At 50.6% G+C, this 20,775-nt stretch overlaps 1 protein-coding gene across 3 annotated transcripts in view; it reads left to right on the top strand.

Moving 5' to 3' along the window:
* Positions 1 to 18,778, top strand: part of Lhx2 (LIM homeobox 2) — a 28,317-nt gene extending 9,539 nt beyond the window's left edge. Inside the window, exons 1-5 of one of the 3 annotated variants that reach the window (XM_057755756.1) lie at positions 2,247 to 3,042; positions 4,428 to 4,630; positions 5,525 to 5,928; positions 10,762 to 10,967; positions 17,889 to 18,778. In XM_057755756.1, coding sequence (XP_057611739.1) covers positions 2,923 to 3,042; positions 4,428 to 4,630; positions 5,525 to 5,928; positions 10,762 to 10,967; positions 17,889 to 18,176 — 1,221 coding nt within the window. In that variant the 5' untranslated portion in view covers positions 2,247 to 2,922 and the 3' untranslated portion in view covers positions 18,177 to 18,778. Of the gene's footprint in view, positions 1 to 2,246; positions 3,043 to 4,427; positions 4,631 to 5,524; positions 5,933 to 10,761; positions 10,968 to 17,888 lie in introns of those variants that run through there. The other 2 variants (XM_057755757.1, XM_057755758.1) reach the window with 2 other exon arrangements.
* Positions 18,779 to 20,775: the final 1,997 nt, after the last annotated feature.

Here is a 20,775-nt window from a genome sequence, read left to right as displayed (position 1 = left end):
CGACCCGCTGCGGGAGATGTGCTTGAGCCTCTAACTGACGTTTTCGCGTCCCTTTAGGACGCGGAGGGATAAATAGAGAAGCGCCCTGGGTGGCGATCCCAACGGCCGGCCGGAGAGTTCAAGCCAAGGACTGTTGGGAATTGCTGGTCAGAGAGATGGGTAACGAATGGTGTGACTCTGTTTGTGGATATAGATCCCTGTTTCCTGGGTAGGTCTATAAAGATAGTCACAGAGTACACCCTTCCAAGTTTCCAAGGTGCGAAGCAGCCCCTTGAACCCAGCCAGCACCAAGGACATACACTCTAAGCTTGTTTTTAAAAGTTTTCTACCCCTTTGAGCGACATCCTAATGAATCCTTGTGAATCCCAGATTCAAATTTCATTTCCTGCTTTTAAAAAGTAGTGTACCAGGTACCCCAGTATAACATGCTTGTATATTCCCAGAGGTGACTGTGGGTCAGAATTTATGCAGGCACTGAATTTGAATGTGTGAAATGGACATTCCTGTCTTTACGCTGATGGTCTTTGCCTCAAGTTAGGACATCATTATGCGTGCAGTGTATACACACTAAAGGAGAACTTGATGAATTTTTGTAAATATGCCTGGTAGGAACTCAGAGAAGATTGTTAGTGCTGGGTGTTCAGATGACTTCTTGGGTGTGATGTGCGCCTGTAGACATCCCCTGTGCATTAGTGCTGCCTATGGTTTGCCAACAAAAATAAAATTCGTGCTGGCTTTATTGCCAAAAGAGATGAACATGGACACAAACTTGGGCACCACAAGTGTAACTCATATTCATGTGCAAAAGCTTTGCACAGTTTGTGGAAAGTGTGGCTTCATGCTGCCCCAACTGTGTGCCCTGTGAGATAAACTGCAGAGGTCCTGGCTTCCCTTTGGTTGTGCCAGACTTTTCAGACTACACTTCTATGACCCCACCCCCATCACAGGGTATGAAAGCAGCTTGCCAAATGGACCCAGAAGAGTCTCTGTAACTGACTTGCCCTCTCCCTTTTTTTTTCCCACTCAAAATCACTTTTTACTTCCTGAATCCCTGTTCACCAGACACCTGGCCATTGCTTTACATTCAGCCAAGAGATTCAGTCCAGGCTGGCAGCTGGGATTTGCTGGGCAGGCCTCGTTATTGTTGGTCCTTGGGCAACCAGGAGTCTGGGTGGGCCCAGATACCATAAGGTAGGGGTGTGTGTGTGTGTGTGTGTGTGTGTGTGTGTGGTGGCGGACTGTGCTAGTGGAATGGAATGCACCATAGAAAGAGAATGGACCTGTGGTCTTTGCCAAGTGTATCCCAGAGTGAGAAAGTTTTCAGTAGGAGAGGAAAAAGGGAATAATTAAGGAATTTGCTGAGTACCTACTATGTTCCGGGCACTTGCCACGGAACTTTTCTTTCTTTCATGACGCCCAAACACCCCAAAGGAGGGGACATTCTTGTTTCTCATTGAGAAAGTCAAACAGTCACTTTCTTGAGATCACATTGCACATACATGGGATAACTATGAACTCCTTGCTTCGCTTTCTGACTTTCTAAAGACCTACTTTACCCCTACTCTTCTAGACTGGAGAGACAAGGGGAAATCCAGAAGCTACAAGCCTGACCTGACGGAACAGTCCCTAGCTCACTTGGAGCAAGGATGTGCTGGCTGGCCCTCTGCTCATGGGAGTCAGTGCACGAGCGTTTCCTAAGCCCCCGTTCTCAAGAGGCCTGCGCCGCTGCCCCCACAAAGTCTGGAGAGCAGCTCCCAAAGCAGAGCTGGGCGGGAAGCAGTCTAAGGTTCTTGAAACTGTATTCTAGGCTTGTACACTTCCCTGGTCCTCCACCCCTGGTTCCAGAGGCAAAAGGGGAGAATGGAGACCTCCTCAAGCATTTTTTTTTTTTTTTTGGCTGCGTTTTCTTAGGATAGAGACGACAGGAAAGGTTTAATTTTCCTTCCAGAAGAAACACAGGAAACTGTTAGCAGCTTAGAAACTCCAAACCCTGCGCTCTCCCTTCTCCCTCCCTCCCGCCTCCCCCTCCTGCCTCCTCCTCCAGCCTCGCCCACCAGCTCCCACCACCTCCTCTACTTTCCTCTCCGCCTCTAGCCTCACCCCTCCCTCTGGGTCTCCCGCCTTCCCGGAGCACGCGCTGCCAAGGCCTAGGGCTCCGCGCGACCAATGGCACGGCGGCAGGACGTGATGTCAGGCGCGGCTGTAGAAAAGGCGCGGAGGCTTGCGCTGGCGCGGACTACAGAACCGAGGCTGAGCCCGGCGCGCGCTTGGAGAGGGCCCGCGGCTCCTCCTCCCACTCTGCTCCTCCTCTTTTTTCTCCTCCTCCACCTCCTCCTCTGCCGCCTCCTCCTCCTCCTCCTTCTCCTCCTCCTCTTCTTCAATTCTCTGGGTGGCTCGGCTCAGCTCGCAGGCTTCGCAGAGACCCCTACTCCAATTCGCCTTTGGTTGGGAACACACCCCGAGGGGAAAGAGACGTCCAGGCGTCTTGGCCGTCCCGAGCACCTGACTGCTCCTGGGTGAACCCCAACTGCAGCCGCCGCTTCCCGAGGCAGAGTTTGCGCCCCTGATTTGCGCCCTGGGCGCCGGAGCCTAGTGAGCGATGCCCACGGCGTAAAAGCGCCCGCTGCGGGCGCCGACCTCTGCCCTGGTCTCCCGCCCCCACCTCACCCTCTGACCTTGTGACCCTGGCTTCGGCGCCGAAGCTCAGGCACCCCACGATGTAGCTGCCCCCACGCCTCTGCGAGAGGCGTCCTGGCCCGCGGGGGCCCGGGGCCCGGAGCCTGGCCTGGGGGCACAGCCGAGCTCGGGCGGGGCCGGGGCCGCGGTGGAGATGCACCGGGCCGGTTAACGCCGGGAGCGCCAGGCAGCTGAGGCGGGGGGCAAGCCCTTCCTCGGGGCAGCCGCGTCCCCGGTCCCGCCGCGATGCTGTTCCACAGTCTGTCGGGCCCCGAGGTGCACGGGGTTATCGACGAGATGGACCGCAGAGCCAAGAGCGAGGCTCCGGCCATCAGCTCCGCCATCGACCGCGGCGACACGGAAACGGTAGGCGCGCGCGGCTGTGGAGTTGGGACTGAGAACTGGGACCTAGCGGGGTCGGCCAGTGCTTCTTCTCCCCGAACTTTGGGGAGAGTCCTTAGAGACGCACGGGACCGATGCCGGGGATCCTTGGATAGGGTGCGAGGCCCCGGGAGCCAGGCTCAAAGGAAACCTGGCTACTGGAGCTGAGGAGAGAATCAAGGTTGAAACTCAAATCTGGACCCAGAGGGTAGAGATGAACATTCTCTGGAAGTGAAGGCCACACTCTTCTCCCCTCGCCCGGCGCTCCGGTCCACAGTCCTAATCCTTCACCACTCGGCTGCTGACGCTACAACTGGCGCCTCAGGAAAAGGGAGAGCTGGTGGGAGCCCTGTGGCTCTGGCTGGTTTGTGTCGCTTTCAGTCTCCTGACAGTCGGGCTCTCCCTAGCTCAGTTTCAGGGCCCTGGGACTTCTGGGCTAGCAATTTTCGTTGCTCGCGTCCTCGTACTTCTAGCTTGCCTAATTTGGCCAGGCTATAGTTCGAAGTTCAGGCTCTGGCCTGGCTTCTCTGTACCTGGCTCCGCCGTCCCGGCCCCAAATAGCCTCCCCCGGGGCCCGACTAGCAGACGCTGAGCAGCGGCTGCAGAGTGACCTTTAGAGACAGAGGAGGTGGGAAGCCTGGCCCGTGCTTCTCCCTTTTAGAGGAGAGCCACAGCTCACTGACCTCCCCGTTTCCCCTGAACCCTTCTTTCCGGATAAACGCCCCTGCTCCTCAGTTTGGTAAAAAAAAGATTCGGATTGGACCTGCCTTGCACACTCTTGGAAGGTGGCCCTATGTCCCTCTTAACCTCCCAAGACCCAAGCGGGACCCAGCTAGTGTGGCAGAGGAGCCCGAAGTTGCTGAACCTGCCCTGGCTGAAGGATTCGGAGCCTACTGAGGCTTGCGGCCAGGAAGCCTTGCCTGCTGCCTCTCTGAAGAGGAGTATATATGTGTGTGCAGCAAGACTTTTAATACTCACCTTACTTCATCCCTTAGCTCTTTCCTGGGAACGAGGGCTGTGAATAAACAGTTTGAGGAATTCCCTTGGAGAAACTGGGAGAAGAGCCCCCTCTATTCCAATATTTAACGGCAGCAGGGGCATAGAGGGGCTAAGGGCTGGAGGGCAAGAATAGGGAGACCTAAGGCCCGAGATCAACTTAGAACTGGAAATTGGAGCTGCGGTTTGTCTGGGTGCTTTCCTGGAGCTGAGTGCACAGCTTGGGCCCTTAGCTGCTCAGATTAGGCCTGTTAGATGGAGAAAATGGTCTGCCCTTCCAGACTGCCGTCTAGGTGAATTTCAAGGCTAGTCTGGGCCAAGGTTTCCCGGTGGGAGCACACAGCCGCTTACAGGGCTCTCTTCTGCCTTTGTAGACCATGCCGTCCATCAGCAGTGACCGAGCTGCGCTGTGTGCTGGCTGTGGGGGCAAGATCTCTGACAGATACTACCTGCTGGCAGTGGACAAACAGTGGCACATGCGCTGCCTCAAGTGCTGTGAATGCAAGCTCAACCTGGAGTCAGAGCTCACCTGCTTCAGCAAGGACGGCAGCATCTACTGTAAAGAAGACTACTACAGGTAGATCCTGCCCAGACCCCGCTGGCCTTAGGTTCTGAATCGTCCATCTCCTTTTCTTTCGCTTCCAGTAGAGGTTGCCCTACCCAAGACCCTCTTTCTCCAAGCCAGCACCCACCAAATTTGACAATAACTTTCTACATTAGCAATTTGGGGTACTCATGGAAAGAATCATGACATATAAGAACAGAAAAGCTGGTTACCCCCCTCTCTGAGTTTAGGGCGCTTAAAAACTCAGCTTGGGTGGGGGAGGTCTTCACACTCCTTTCTCTTTTGAAGTTTCTTGACTCAACCAGAAGTGATAGAAATAGACACCCCAAAACTCTGGCAGCCTGGCTGATGTGGAACCAAGCTGGAGGGAGAGAGGACAGCGCAGTAGTTCTGGGTCTTTGGGGGTGATAATAAAAGTTGGCCAGGGTGAAGAGCCTAGGTCCCTCTTTCTCCTCCCAGCGTTAGTGTTAGGGCCTATTTATGTGTTCTCTCTGTGTGTCTCTGTCTCTGCTTCTCTCTTTCCCCATCTCTGTTTCTTCCAAATTACAGCGGTGTGTAAGATTCCCAGGTGCTGGTCTGGAGGGCAGGGGCAAAGGTTGAGGAAGGGGTAAGTGAGGGAGTGTCTCCCTGTTCTAAGTAAAGTCTTTCTTAAGACTTGCTCAGGGTCTGAATAAAGTAGAATCTCCTGTGGGTGTGAGGATGGTTAAGGGGAACTATTTCAGGTAGGCCAGGCCTGGGTTAAAATCTAGTTCCCTCTCTACTAATCCTCAGTCAAGTCCAGGCTGTCCATCTTGAGGATCCCCCACCCCCAGCGGTAGCAGCAGCACCTGAAGGAGGAGTACAGGGATATGGGGGGGGATGTCCAACTATTTGTCCCCACAGCCCCTCCCTCCATGGTCCCCACAGGCGGTTCTCTGTGCAGCGCTGCGCCCGCTGCCACCTGGGCATCTCGGCTTCAGAGATGGTGATGCGTGCTCGGGACTTGGTTTATCACCTCAATTGCTTCACATGCACCACGTGTAACAAGATGCTGACCACCGGCGACCACTTCGGCATGAAGGACAGCCTGGTCTATTGCCGCTTGCACTTCGAGGCACTGCTGCAGGGCGAATACCCGGCACACTTCAATCATGCCGACGTGGCGGCAGCGGCAGCCGCAGCCGCAGCAGCTAAGAGTGCAGGATTGGGCGCAGCCGGGGCTAACCCTCTGGGTCTTCCCTACTACAATGGCGTGGGCACTGTGCAGAAAGGGAGGCCGAGAAAGCGCAAGAGTCCAGGACCTGGGGCGGATCTGGCAGCCTACAACGCTGGTGAGTGCAAGACCGTCTGAAAATTCTGGCTACTTGGGGGGAAAGATTTCAGTGTGCTTGGCTTACAGCGGGTACTCTGGCCCCTGGCTTTGCAGGCCCTACTGCATCAGGGTGCCTGGTAGAAGGGACGTTAGCCTTCTGGCTTTCAGTTGGTGCTCCTTTGATTTAAGTGCTAGGTGAGAAAGCTTTAGTTCATTGGTGATCCAGATGCAGGATCTTGTCGTTTATGAATTGTATTTGGTTTGTCTGGCGCGCTTTGCTGTCCAGAAAGTGCGGGGAAAGAAAGCAAGGCGGCACCGACACCAAACATGCTCAGAGTAGCGGAATGGCTGAGGGTAGGGAGGCGACCAGAGCTAGGCTGCAAGGGTCCCAAGAGAAAAGTCTGGTGGTGGCCATGGGCACCGTGGGGTTTGGCTTACAGCCCGGTCGTATGAATGTCCCCAGGGTGGCAGGCCTAGAGCTGTTACTTTCAAGGGCTCTGGGTCCCTCTGTCCAGCCGGATCCTGGGGCACCGCCAGGTCTCCGAGATTTCCCTTCCCCTTGTAGCAAGCAACCGAAGAAGCAGGGGCAGGCGGGTCCTCACAGTGGGCTGCGGGGGTCTCTATTCACATTTCTTTGAAGTGCGGCGCTTTCCTGTTGCACCCCCTCACCATTCCTACTCGGGGGGGGAGGTTCTAAAGGTCCCACAACAGCTGCCCGAAGTCCTCAGGGCACGGGAAGGTTTAGGGACGTGCCTGGCTTCCGAACTAGTTTATTTGCAGTTATACCCGCTCTTAAGACTGTAACAACAAATCGGATGCTGAGATTTTTTTCCCCTCCTTTTCCCTCTAGTCTAAATTACAATATTGGGCGGGGGGGTGGTGGTGCACAAAACCAAAACCATCCAAGTCTGTGCCTGCGGCCGGGGAAGGAAGAAGTCAGGGCCCTTATGGTTTTAAATAGCCCGAACTGCTTAGGTAGGGAAATGGGGGACAAGTGGAGTAGGTCCTTTTTCCGCTCCAACGAAATTGCTGGTCCTGTGACCGATTGGGGAGGGGAGAATGCAATCCCCGGTTGGCTAAGTGATAAAGTGGTGATTGGTTCAGGGATCTGAAATTTCTCGGAAGCACTGCTAAAGAAGCCGTTCTTTAGAGCCCTAAAATAAAGAGTAGAATCGGCCCAGGCCCGTTTCTACCCAAACCCAGCGGCCTCTAGGGTACATGGTGTGGAGTGGTCTGATTTTTTTTTTTTTAACACACCAGGTAGCACCCGGTTGTGATTGTGCGAAAAGAGTGAGAGGCTCCGAGATTTAATTTTGCTTTCTGTTGCTCAGCCTTATTCTTCCCAGGAGGCAACGGGTAGATATAGCTGGTAGCTGGGTTCCGGAGAGGCCCCTCTGTTACCTCATTTTTCTCTTTGACCCTCACATTCTTTCCTGTCTGTCCTTTCTGTTCTTTCCGCCGAAGTGTTTCTAGTTTGTCTGCTCTTCTAGCGTGAGGGAGTCTTGGGCCTTGACCCGCCAGGACTCTCAGTCCAGGGAGGAGCGGCGTTCGGCTCGCAGGCGCTGGCTGTGCGGCTCACTTATTCGGAGCTACCGGGACTAAGTTGGGAAGAGAGGGTGATTCTTTTTGCTTACCGAGTGCAGCCAGTTTTCAGATCTGTCTTTTGCCTCCTTCTCCTGGAGCTGGCAGGAGAGAAATGGCTGCAATGTGTGCCGTGGGGCAACTGGGGTTGTAACGAGGGACCCAGTGGGTGAGGCTGTGGGCAGTGTGTGTGGAAAGGGAACGCGTGCTTCTGATTGCGAGGACACCAGTTTGCTTGTGTAAGCGCCCCGCAGCCAGGGGCCAGACACTCATGGATACTTTGCAAAGCCGCGCTCGGAGATGGAGCTGGGCACTTGCTGGGAAGGGACGCAGCGAGGGTCCCTGGGTTTGGGGTCCGTGGGAGGGCGACCCAGGCTTCGGGTCGCAGGGTCGAAAAGTTCTTCGGGGCGGAAGCCGCGGCCGCCCTCCTCCCAAGGACCCTCTGGTCCTGGACTGCTGTCCCCGTCCCAGAGGCGGTACACAAATCTCCCCGAACCTGGGGTGCAGGTCGGCCGGGGCCAGCGTGGGGCCCCTGACTTGCACTTTGTGGCGCGTTTTCCGCGCTTCAGGGTCGCGGAAGTTGAGAGCATATCCGCTGGCCGGCCATGCCTACCCAAACCCCCGCGTGTGTGTGTGTGTGTGTGTGTGTGTGTGTGTACGTGTGTGTGCGCGCGCGCGCGTCTGACGGCGTAATTACTGATTTGATTCCAATCCATTATTTAGACAATTGAACCTACAGTCTCGTCTTTAGTAAAATGAGGCAAAGTCAGATTTGATTACAGGTTCAGTCTCAGCGACAAGAGCTCGAAACCCGATGGGTTAATAACAGATCACGAGTAAATTATTCATGATTTTACGAGCTCTTTAGCTCCATTGAATCGGCCTAATTGAGAGGAAAAAAGGGGGGGGGAGAAAGCCCTGGTCCTCTCCCTCCTCTCAGACCCTCGCTCCTCCCAAGACACGATCTTGGGGAATCCCCACACGGCCCCAGGCTTTAGGGGTGCGAGTGAGGAGGGTCTAAGCTTGGGCGCCTCCTCTGCTATCCTGCTTCCTAATGTTTCAACCCCAGCCTTCACCGCTTGCAGGGCCTTGGCCTGGCCTCGACTTCCTAGCCAATCGCCGTTTGGAAAAGTCTTCTCCTTAGGGTTCTCGGTCTCCTTGAGCCCCGGGATGAGTTCTATCACAAGAATTCCCCATCACAGAGGATATCCCCCTTATTTCCGGGACTCCCTATTCACCGCGTCCAGTCACCTACCCCGTGTCACCAGAGCTTTCTCATTTTCTCCCTCCATTTTCCTACTTCTTTCCCTTGGCTCTGTTAATCTTCCCGCCCCTCCCCCTTCCTCCTTCTCTAGCTTTCTACCTCAGTCATCTCTGCCCCCTCCCCTGGATACCACCTTCCCCCACGGTCGGCCGTGCTCAGGGCACCTCCCTTGGGCCTACAGGGCGCCAGGGTCCCCACGGAGCTCATTAACAGCAGTGAGGCCCTAGGTGGGGGCTGGGCAGAGGGATGAGCCCAGAGATTCCCCATGGGGGAGGCCTGCCCCACCCCGGCAGAACTGAGGACTGGGAGAAAGAAAAGGTTCCATTCCCTGAGTGAGGTTAGTGCTGCTGGCTAGTGGGAGTCATGGTCTGATCCCTTTTAAATTCTTCACTCTCGGTGCTCTAGATGGGAGCACTGATTGGAGGAGAAGGGGCATTTGCATGCTTGGGTACACGTGCATATAAACCCTGGTATAGTGTTGCCCCTGGCTTACAGCTTCAAACTTAGAAGTAGGACCCAAATAGTCTAAGTTTTTCAGGGAGCCAGTGGCATTTGGGCAAGAGGAGAGGGAGGTCTCCAAGGTGCGTACTAGGTAGTGTTGTCAGGATAGCCACTTAATTCTTCATTTATGGCAAAAATTTAGAAATGTCCCAAGCAACATATAAACCTTAGATAAAATTTTAATATCTTTTGGGCCCATGCAGTCTTTGGGACATATGATCAAAATTATCTGTTTATCAGAAATTCAAATCTAACTGGGCACTATTTGCATTTATTTGCTAGTTTTGACACCTCTATTCTAGGCATGCACTATGTTGCTTTTCACTATGGTGAAAGATATTTTCCCAGTTCCTTAAAGGGGGGGGTTGAAATGTGACTTACTGGGGATCCCATGTGTCCTCATCAGCTGAGCAGTTACTGATGCTCCCCAACCAAGAGCCCTCCCTAGACCCCAGCAAAGCCCTGGGATGGGGTGGGATTCCTGAAGTCAGGTTTTATCTCTCCTTCCCTGGAGGTAGTCCAGCAGGAAACAGGGGGACTCTAGTCTTTACTAGTGTGAGGGTGTGACTTCCTTTCCTTTCCTTGGCCTGAGTTTCTTCACCTCTAAAATGGGAACAGTGACACATAAAGTCAGAACGCAAGATAGGCATCTCCTGTGTGTTGCTATCTTCCTGCAGCTTCCTTTCCTTCTGGTAAGAGTCTACCTCCTCACTCTCCCTGAGATGGCCAAGCTTCTCCTAACTCCCCAGAACCCCATTTGCTTCTGTGAAACTGGGAGCAGCTCACAGGACAGTGCTGAAGATTAATCTACAAAATGCATTTTTCAACCGTAGGCCTGGTGCTGGAAGCCTGGAGCCCGCCCAGTCCTTCCGGAGGGAGAGTTGATGGGTGCTTGGGAAACAAAAAGTGCAGGCCCACGAACACTATCAGAGACTCAGAGGCTGTTTCTGGGCTTGCCTTTGTGAGCCACAGTCTCAACATCTGTATATAAAAACAGTTGCTGTAAGTGTCCAGTCGCTATGGACTTGCAAAGAAAACCTTTTAGGGACTAACAAACTGACTCAGTGGGCCAAGGGGCTTGTTGCCAAGTTTGTAGAACCTGAGTTCAATCCCAGAACCCCTTCCCCCCAACCCACACACAAAATAAATACACATAAAAGATAAAGAGAAAGCCTTTTAGTGCAGCATCTGAAACCCCAAAGCCATCAACAAGTCTCCACTGCTGCCCTTCCAATTACTCTTGCAATAGGATGACTTCCGGGTGTTTTGTTTTTCCAAGACCTGGGTTTGAATCCACTGTTTCCTAGGCAGGTCACATTTTCAGAGAGCTTCATTTTCTCTACATCAAAATTGGGTTTACTATCCCTTTTTCAGCGTTGTGTGTGCACACAACTGGGTTCCCAGACTAGATGCATTTGTCAGTGGGCAGTGAGGGTGTGGAGCTCAGAACTGACAGACCAGGCAGAGTCAGAAAATTTACCTGCTGCTTTTGTGTCCCTTTCCCAGCGCTGAGTTGTAACGAGAACGACGCCGAACACCTGGATCGTGACCAGCCCTACCCCAGCAGCCAAAAGACAAAGCGCATGCGCACCTCCTTCAAGCACCACCAGCTTCGGACAATGAAGTCTTACTTTGCCATTAACCACAACCCCGATGCCAAGGACTTGAAGCAGCTCGCGCAAAAGACCGGCCTCACCAAGAGAGTTCTCCAGGTCAGCTGGGCCGGGTGGGAGCAGCTGCCAGGGCCTGAGGCAGAATCTCACGCTGAGCGGGACTTTGGAAGATCCTTCTGCCTGTCTGCCTTCAGCCTTCCTTTTCTACTACGGTAGCCTGTCTTAGAATGTCAACACTTTTGCCTGTTGTCATACTCCCTATTTTAATCCTCTTTTTTTTCCCTCTGTGTGGTCCTCTGTCTTCATACTTTATGGTTGTAAACCATTCTTAGTTACTGTCCCTTAGTCAAAGCTCTTCATTTGCTCATGTTTTAAGAGTTTCAAGAGTTTCAGATGAATCCAGAGCCCTCCTGCTTTGTCCCCACCAAGGGATGGTTGCTGCCTCAAGTTGTTCCTCTACCCCTTTGGCCTCCATTCATTCTTTGTTGAATTTTCTTCTGGCGGCTCTAATTTGTCTCCTAGGTTGTTGTTGTTGTTTGTTTTATGTTGTCTGTCCTTCAGACTTTCCAGGAAACAAGGTTTGGTAGTGACGTGGTATGCCTGTACATCTACTGGGTGTAGAGGCTTGTCTAATGACGTCACCTTATAGGATGGGGAGAAGTAGCTTAGTGCTTGGGGATCAATGGGATGACACCTGTGTAAGGGTGCTTTCTTGATAGACAAGACCTGGAATTTGCATGGGATTTCCACACCCCCAAAGATGTTGAAAACTCTAGTCTGGGGCTCAAATTTGCAGCACCATGTTGGGACATGGTGGGACAACAAATTTCAACTTTTCTGCTCTTCTGATACTCATCCCCAGTGCTAGGCAAACCTCTACTGTCTCCTGAGCCTCAGTTCACTCCGTGTAAAATACACACAAGAAGTCATTCACCCATGCCACAGGTGGGAGGTGCTGCTGAGGTCTTGCAGGTGGCAACTGAGTTAATATGCTTTATGCTCAATGGACGCTAGTTAAAAAGAACATCAACTTCGTTATATGATCACCTCTCTGAACAGTCCTGAGTTAGACCTCAGTTCCCTCATAATACAAGGCAGAAACCCCCTAGGAGCAGTGTAACAAAAATCCCAGACAAACAAAAATCTGAGAGACTAAGTAACCTGAATGTGGTGTCACAGAGAGGATAGGTCCTGGGATTGAAGTCCAGGCCACTCATCATTCAGCCTCGGATCCTGAGAGGTTGACAATGAGGAAGTGACAAATCAGAAGGGTTGCACAGCCTCTCTTAAGAAAGTTTCAGTGAACTGTCAGAAAGGAAACCAAAATGAGAAAACTCGGTGGCGGTGGTGGCGGGCTGTGATTGTGAGGAGGGTATGATCACAGATCTCAGAGATCTGCAGATCTTCATGGAGCCTAGAGTCCAGGTAGGCACCAGGCAGTGTCTGGGAAACCCTTTAGCATTGGGCTCCCAGACGGACCTGGCACACTGCTGCTCTCTGAGTCCGCTCTGTTTGGGCTGTGTTTGGTAGTTTTTGTTCCCCAGGCCTGGACTCCAGGGGAACCTCTTCTGCTCTGGTCATGACTCAAGTTCCTTCTGACTTTCTGGTCTTGGGCTAGGTCAGGGACATTCTTGGCACCCCTCCCCTCCCCAGGCCCTCCCTCCTTTAGTTCAGGGCCAGCCTGATCCTGAGAACAAAAGACCTTTTCTTTCCAGATCCTTTATGGGATACTGGGAAATGGTGTGTGTAGGGGGATATGTGGGGGAGGATATCTGGAATTCAGAAAAACCTGGGCTCAGAGAGACCCCCTGGTTTATTGCACCTGCTGTGTGTCTTGAAAAATCAGTTGCCTTCTCTGAGCCATAGCTTTTTCATCTGTAAAAAGGTCACCAAGTAGGGCACAGCTCTCTCCCAGCTGTCTAGATTAAATGAAAATTCACAATTCAGTCTTAATACAGAGGAGTCTGAGCATGCTGGCCTTCGGAGACAGGAGCCCGGATTCCTGGCTTAGGAACACGTGGGATTTACAGTTTATCTGTCTCTTACTCTTGCATCTGATAATCTGGTGCTAGGTGCTTCGGCACTTGGATAAACTGGCCTTGAAGTTGTTTACCTGTTAGAGACAGAAAAAACTAGTACTTACTCATTGATTACAATCAGTGGGGGTGGGGGAGGCACCAGGCACTCTGTGACAAGCAGTTAGGATTCCCCTGGCATAGTGCAGATGAGCACATGAAGGTCCCCAAAGCCACACTTCACTGGTGACATCCTCTCCTCTGAGCCTCCCAGACTCGCTCAGGACCTGTAGGTTGGGGGACAGTCTCTCTTCCTTCTAGGCATCTCTCCATCTCCTGCACAAATCCTTTCTGTTCCCAAAGAGCCTAACTGGTCACGACTGCAAAGCATCTTCCTGGTTGTGCATCGGTCTCTCCTGCATCTTTCCCTGCCTACTTTATAGTTGAGATTTTAGGACTTAGCAAGATGAAGTGACTTGCTGTGGGGATCAGAATCCAGGCACTGACGTTGATGGGATCTGGGTTGGAGTGGTTGGGGGTAGACAACTGGTAACTTTGGGAGATGGTGGACTGGTCAGATCCACCCCACCCCAGGGTTACAGGGTTATGTGCTCTGGGGTTTGGTGCTTTATTTCTTCTTCTCTGACCCTGAGCCCCTACCTGTGAAGGAGAATAACTTACACCTGGGGAAATCTAACTTTAAAAGAACATTTGAGTGCCAGTGGCTCCAAACCATCCTTAGTCGTCATTAGCCCAAGGGTAATTCTGAGTGTGCAGTAAGAACATGCATGGTTGGGGTGGGGGAGGTCTGAGCCCAGTCAGGAAGTGGTGAAGGCTTCCCTGAAGAGAGAGAGGTGAGTGCTCTTGGACCTCTGGTCTCCACTTATAAAGTGGTGATAGTTCTGTCTGGCATTAGACAACTTCAGGATGGACACAGACACACTGGGAGAGAGTTTCACAGATGACTTGCCTTGAATTTTTTGTTTTGTTTCTTACAGTCACAAGGATCCAAGCCAGGATCTTGTACATGTAGGCAAGTGCTCTTCTACTGAGCTATGAAGGAGAGGCGGAGAAACTCTCCAAGGCCTCACAGCCATTCAGTGACAGACCTAGGGGTCCAGATAAGTTCATGAGTTCTCTCCAGTGTTCGTAGTTTTTAGTTCCTTGAAGAATCTTTTTTTTTTAAATCTGTTTGTTAGTTTTTGTTTTGTTTTTTGAGGCAGGGTTTCTCTGTAGCTTTAGAGCCTGTCCTGAAACTAGCTCTTGTAGACCAGACTGGCCTCAAGCTCGCAGAGATCCAACTTCCTCTGCCAGCTGAAGAATCTTTTTTAAAAGTTCACAAAATAATAGAACCGCCATTCAAACCCATAAGGCAAATAGGAGAGAAATGCCACTGTGGAAACCCAGGCCCAGTGGTCCATAATGTTGAGGCTTTGCGGTCAGGGTCAAGGATGGACTTAAAAGGATCCACACCTTAGTTCTGCCTCTTCCTGGCTGTGCCTTAGTCTCCATACCTGTAAACTGGCACTGATAGTAAGCCTCTCTCACAGGAGTATTACAGGAAGTGTGAGTTAAGATGGCACAAACACTTAGAGCTCTGCTCAGACAGTGCCTGACACTATTGCAAAGTAAGAATGCCCACCATTATCATCATCTTCACGAATGGTAACACCAGAGGCTGTAATTGGGTTGTTATTTATTTCCAAAGCAAGTATTTGTTGTTGCTGCTTGAGGTGTAATCTAGTTCAGGTTGGCCTTGAACATGATCTGTAGCTAGGATAACCTTGATACTCCATCTGTTTATGCTATGCTGAGGAACCAGCTCAGGTTTAATGCATGCTAGGCAAGTACTCTGTAGACTGAGCTAGGTCCCTAGATTTTAGGGGTGTCCTTTCTTATTATGTAACTCAGGCCAGCTTGGCATTTACTCCATAGCCTCCAGACTGGCCTCAGAGCCATGGCAATCCTCTTTCCTCAGCTTCTTGCATCCTGAGAGGCTATAATTCTTCATTCCTTCTCTTGTGTTGTGAGACATTTATCCCAGAGCTCGGTGGAGTGGCTGTGTCCTGTTTCCCCAGCCTATCTTATTGACGCTGGATACAGCCGCTGACATGCTAAGAAATGTCAGGGTATCTTTGGGTATGAGGCTTCACCTTTTAGACGGATTCTTTAGTGTTCCAGAATATTTGTTGGGGGTGTCCAGTGGGTCTCGATTTGTCATCCAGGCTGTCCTGCAACTCATGATCTTGCTTTTGCCATCCAAGTGCTGGGATTGCAGACATGTGCCATCAGGCCTGTCTCTCCCCGCTTTCTTGATGAAAGCAATCTGCAGGAAGGAGGTAGGTGAGCAAAAAACAGCTCCTCGGACAGTTGGAGCCTGGACAAGAGGCACACCACAATGGTGTATCTTCACGCTCCTCGGACTTCCCAGGATCCATTCTGTGCCAGGCTGAGGTCCTCATAGTCGGTGGCATTGGTTGTGTCCTGATGATCCTATGCCTGAACTTGGCCTTGCTGTCCCTAAAGTGTAACCCAGAGGCACTATGTGTAGAGTGGAACTTGAGGCAGTAGACAAGTCTGGGCTCTGGCTTTAGGAGGGTGGGCAGGTGGGGCAGATCATTTATGTGCTCCTCGCAGCTGCCTGAGATCCCAAGCCCACCCAAACCACAAGAAGCCACAGAAATGTGGTGTGCTCCAAACTTCTTTCCACACAAGTAGGAAAGTGAGGCAGGCCCAGAGGGAAGGGACCAGCTTTCCCTAGGCTGCTCAATGACAAAGTTAGGCCTGCAAGGAATGCTCTTTCTACTGCCCACGTTGCTTCATTCATCCATCCATCCATCCATCCATCCATCCATCCATCCATCCATCCATTCACTTGCTGAGCTACTCAGGGTCATATGATAGGGAGAGCATGGACTTTTTTTTTTAATGGCAAACAGTCCTGTGTGATCATAGGTAACATTTAAATCTATAAAATGGGACCAGTAATCAAACCATGTGCCTGGCTTGTCTCAGGCTTTAATCAGGGAGGGTATAGGATGGCAAGGAGCCTGGTCCACAACACAATTCATGTTAGCATCATCATTTCTCATGTGAGCCCCAGCAGCAACTTATGCGTTTTCCAACATTTAATCTTCATCTTCTCTCTCATAGACTTAGGGTTGGACAGGATCCCTTGCCCTCTACATTCTTTGGGTTGAATTTTGGTGAAACCCCACATGGAGTAGCCAAGTTTAGGGTTGACTTTAGATTTCCATTGAGCAGATTCCTAGTGCTTGGGATCCTGTAAAGCTGAGAAGGCAGCTGTGAAGGATGGTGTCATTGTTTACACACGAGCTGTTGGGACAACGCCTGGGAAATAGCTAACAGGCGGCAGCTAAGGGCTTCCTGGAGCTCCTGAGATGAACAGTGAACTCACTCCCAGGACCCGCCCACATGTGCAGGCCAGGACAGTGGCTGGGGAACAGCACCAAGCCCTGGCCTTTCTCATTGCTTGATCTTCATGTGACTATGAAGAAGTCTGTCTTAGGCCTGTCTCTATCCGTGGCCCCCCTCCCCCCAGGTCAGATGAACAGTCTCCCACTCAGGGCAGGACCTGACTAGATGAGCAATGCTGAGGGTGGTCTTTGAAACCTCACACTCATCTGCTAGCCCCCCAAAGACTGGTAAGTTTTTTTTAGGCAGAGAGCTGAGAAATGTGCTTTCTCCTTGAGAGGACTCTGTTCTAGGGAGCCATGGGGAACATCTCTTCTTCCTGCCAGACTTGGCTGCTAATTGAGCCTGAATTGTGTCAGGATGTCTGAGGGGGGCTTGAGGCCACAGGCTTCTTGCAACTGGGGTGGTCCTAAGGATGAAGTCAGGAGCTGGCTCATCCCACCCCTGTCAGACACTGGGAAGACAGGCAGATGCAGACACATCTGGAACCATGCAACTGGACATCCTGGAGCCTTCAGAACCCCCAAGGCCCTTTGTTTTATGGGGAAGCATCGGGCCAGGAGTTCTCTTACACAGAAGGAAGTGAAGGCGCCTTGCCTTTTGGACCTTTTTCCTTATTCCGCAGTAGTGGCCTGGATTTCCTGCCCCTCCTCTTAAGCACTGCGTGCACCCCGGGTACCTCAGGGTCTCTGCATTGCTGTGGTCAGAGGGCTGGTGGGAATATGGGTGAGTTTTGTGTACATCTTCACTGATATATACAGGTGTGTGTGTGTGTGTGTGTGTGTGAGAGAGAGAGAGAGAGAGAGACCCCAGAAAAAGTGAAAGTAAATCTGGTGTTCGCTGCACTCCAGGCTTCTCCCACTGAGAGCAAAGGTCCTGGCCCCTTCTTCCTAGTTGTTTTATTGTTTCATTTCCATGTTCTTTGGGCCATTTTAGTATTTATGAAGACTGACTGTGAAACACTTAGAAATGTACTCATAGGAACCTGTAGGGTACAGGGTCCACCCCAGTCTTTCAATTTTATATGGCCCAAATTTGTCTGGTTTGCGTTTTCAGTGACAGATGTGACAAGAGCCACGTATTTAAAGAGTTTTAGTGGTTACACTGAGAAGTACAAAGAAACTGATAAAATGAATTTAGTATTTATTGTTTAATCCAACGCGTCTAAAACATTTCTAAACATGAAGTCAATAATCTTTTCCCTTCTTTCTTTGTTTTATTCTTTCTTGCTTGCTTGCTAAATCTTTAAGTCTTTTGCATGCTGTCCTTTCTACACTGGCCACATTTGCCTAGTGGCATTTTGAGGTCTCAGTATCAGTACCATGGCAAGAGGCTCAGCTCAGAAATTTCCTGGCAGGAAGAGCAACCCAATTATAGCCACCAGGGAAAATAAATTTTAATTTTATTTTTGCAAGGAGAAAATGTGGCACGGACTTTCTAGACCTCCCGCTGGGCCACAGTTGGGTTGAGTCTCACAAACCCGAGAGCAGGGTTGAGCAGCCCAGAGCGGCTGCTTTCCGCAGTCCCTCCCGACTTCTCCTCACTGGCCCTCCCCTATCTTCCCACACAGGTCTGGTTTCAGAATGCCCGGGCCAAGTTCAGACGCAACCTTTTACGGCAGGAAAACACGGGCGTGGACAAGACGTCGGATGCCGCGCTGCAGACAGGGACGCCGTCAGGGCCCGCCTCGGAGCTGTCCAACGCCTCGCTCAGCCCCTCCAGCACTCCTACCACCCTCACAGACTTGACTAGCCCCACCCTGCCGACTGTGACGTCAGTCTTAACTTCTGTGCCTGGCAACCTGGAGGGCCATGAGCCCCACAGCCCTTCACAAACGACTCTTACCAACCTTTTCTAATGACTCGCCACCTCCTTCTCCCCAAGCCCCCACGATTTCTTTAAAAAAGAAATTATCTTTAGTTGAATTCCAAGTGTATTTTAAAAATAGAGGCTTTGAGCAACTAACTAACCACGTTTTAGGATCTCGCCTGGAAACAGAGAGAAAAAAAAAGGATTTGTGCGTCGGGCTAACGCATCAGTGTGTTCTGAGGAATTACTTGGGAGATATATGTGCAACACAACATTTGTGTCCTTGTACAGTTTTGTGGACCGAGCGAGGAAGCAAGAAATAATTTAAGTTGGCTGAGAGCTTCCGTATTTTCAAAGACTGCCACGTGCCTTAGGAATACTGTTTTATCTTAATACTTTGGATGAATTGTTCGTTTGTTTTTTTTCTCTCCCTCTTTTTCTCTCTGTATATTTATGACCAGAGCAAAATGTAAAAACGAAAAAAGAAAAAAAAAAACAACAAAAACGTTTGTTACTTTGAATAGCCCTAAAAAGAAAAAGAAAAAAATAGGAAAAAAAAAACCCTCCCCCCAACGGTCGCTTTCTTGTTTTAGAATTTTAAGGTGGAAGTCTGTTCGGATATCAGAATTTGTAAAATCTAACCAGTAATAAAATCACTTATGGAAAAGACTTGATGCCGTTTTTCGTGAATGAGATGGAGAGTTTTTCTGAGGCCCAGTGACCAGTGTTAGGGTGTTCACCTACCTACCAAATGTTCTTGGGGTCTTTTTTCTGTCAAGGTGTGTGCTGGTTACTCCAAAGACACCCAGGTCTTGCACTTAAAGAACTGACAGCAGAGAGAGAGAAGCCACCATGCTAAATCTGTGATGCACTAGTGTGTGTTGGGGGGGGGGGGGGTGTCTCAATATCCATTCATGCATGTATTCATCTATGCTATCTGTAGGAGGTCAGAGGCCCTCACACCTGCCTCTTCTGCCCCCAGCATGGATGAGAATGTTACTCAGTGCTGGGAGAGACCTCGGAAAATGTGCAGCTTTTCCCTGGGAGAAGCCAATGCTGTGCCATGCAAGGGCAACCTAAGTCCCAATGTTCTCTCTCTCTCTCTCTCTCTCTCTCTCTCTCTCTCTCCCCTCCCCCCTCTTCTCACAGAGGTTTTTTTTTTTTTTTTTTTTTTTTATTTCCCTGAAGATGGGAATGGAGAGATCTCAGTGGTTAAGAGCACTTGCTCTTGGAGAGGACCAGCATTTGGTGCCCAGCATCCACATCAGGCAGTTCACACCTCCCTGTAACTCCAGCACAGGCACCCCAGTGCTCCTGCCTTCATACAAACACATTTATACTCTCACATACACACGTGTAATTTAGAAGGGGTAAAGTGGCTAAGGAGATGGACCGGTGGCTTGGGGCATTTGTTGCTCTCGCAGAAGACCTGGATTTGGTTCCGAAAACCACATAGTGGCTCACAATCATCTGTGCCCTCTTCTGATCTCAACCAGCACCAGGCACACATGTGCTTCAGCCGTAGATGCCTGCAAAACAAAATAAAATGATTCAATCTAATAAAATTTAAAAGGTAGCATGTTCACTTGGGAGGCAAAGGCAGGTTGACCTCAGAGTCTGGGCCCAGCCTGGTCTACAGAGTGAGTTCCAGGACAGCCAGAGCTATACAGAGAAACTATCTCAAAAAACAAAACGAAACAAAAAATCCCACAAAAAAATCTTTACAAAATTCCCTCAAGAACACAAAAGTAAGCAAATTTAGTTTTTCTACCAAAGCTTTAGGGAACCTTAAAAATCCAGCGAAGAGACACCCAAAAGGATGGAAGATTGGAGCGAGGACCACTGAGCCATCTAAACTAAAGAAAGCTATTCTGTCTCTCTGGGGCTCAGTGTCTTCTGCTGTAAAATGCAACGTATGGCTGGTGGGTGGCGGCTGGCGACAGCAGAGGAAGATGCGGCTGTTGTGAGGTCTTAGCACTTTGTGTTGGATACTAGGTGCAGCAGGAATGCATGCATGCATCCGGGCACTGCCTGTGACTGCAGAACAGGTGGATGCCATGGAGCAGATGAGTATTTCCAGGGCTCATTCCTCTCTCTCCTCCTTTGGTCATCCAAAGGCATGAAACCCTGTCTCAAAAAAACCAAACCAAACAAACAAAATCAAAGCACACACATCACTATTGGTACCTTTATTTAATACCTAGCAAATAGGAATCTGGTGAAGTTTAAGGAGGCTTCTAGAAATAGAACATGCATACACCTGAACAAAACAAGTTGATTAATGTTTTTTACATGTGAACACACCCATGTTGGTCCCTCCCCTGACCACTCCTTCCTGATAGCACCCGTTCCCACTTCTCACACGAGATTAGTTTTTTAATTGTTAAAAATATATATTTATTTGTTGATAGTGTATGTATGGGTATTTTGCCTGCATATGTATCTTTGCAATGTATATGTGCCTGATACCCACAGAGGTCAAAAAAAGGTGTTGAATCCCCTGGGACTGGAGTCATAGATAGTTGTAAGATGCCCTGTGGGTGATGGGAATTGAACCCCAGGTCCTCTGGAAGAACAGCCAATGCTCTTAGCCACTGAGCCATATCTCCAACCCTTTAATTGGTTTTATTTGGTTTTGATAAACAAAG

This window comes from Chionomys nivalis, chromosome 22 (assembly GCF_950005125.1).
Source record: "Chionomys nivalis chromosome 22, mChiNiv1.1, whole genome shotgun sequence".
Lineage (NCBI taxonomy): Eukaryota > Metazoa > Chordata > Mammalia > Rodentia > Cricetidae > Chionomys > Chionomys nivalis.
The sequence above is the reverse complement of the archived record's forward strand: the minus strand, read 5'-3'. Positions and strand labels throughout refer to the sequence as shown.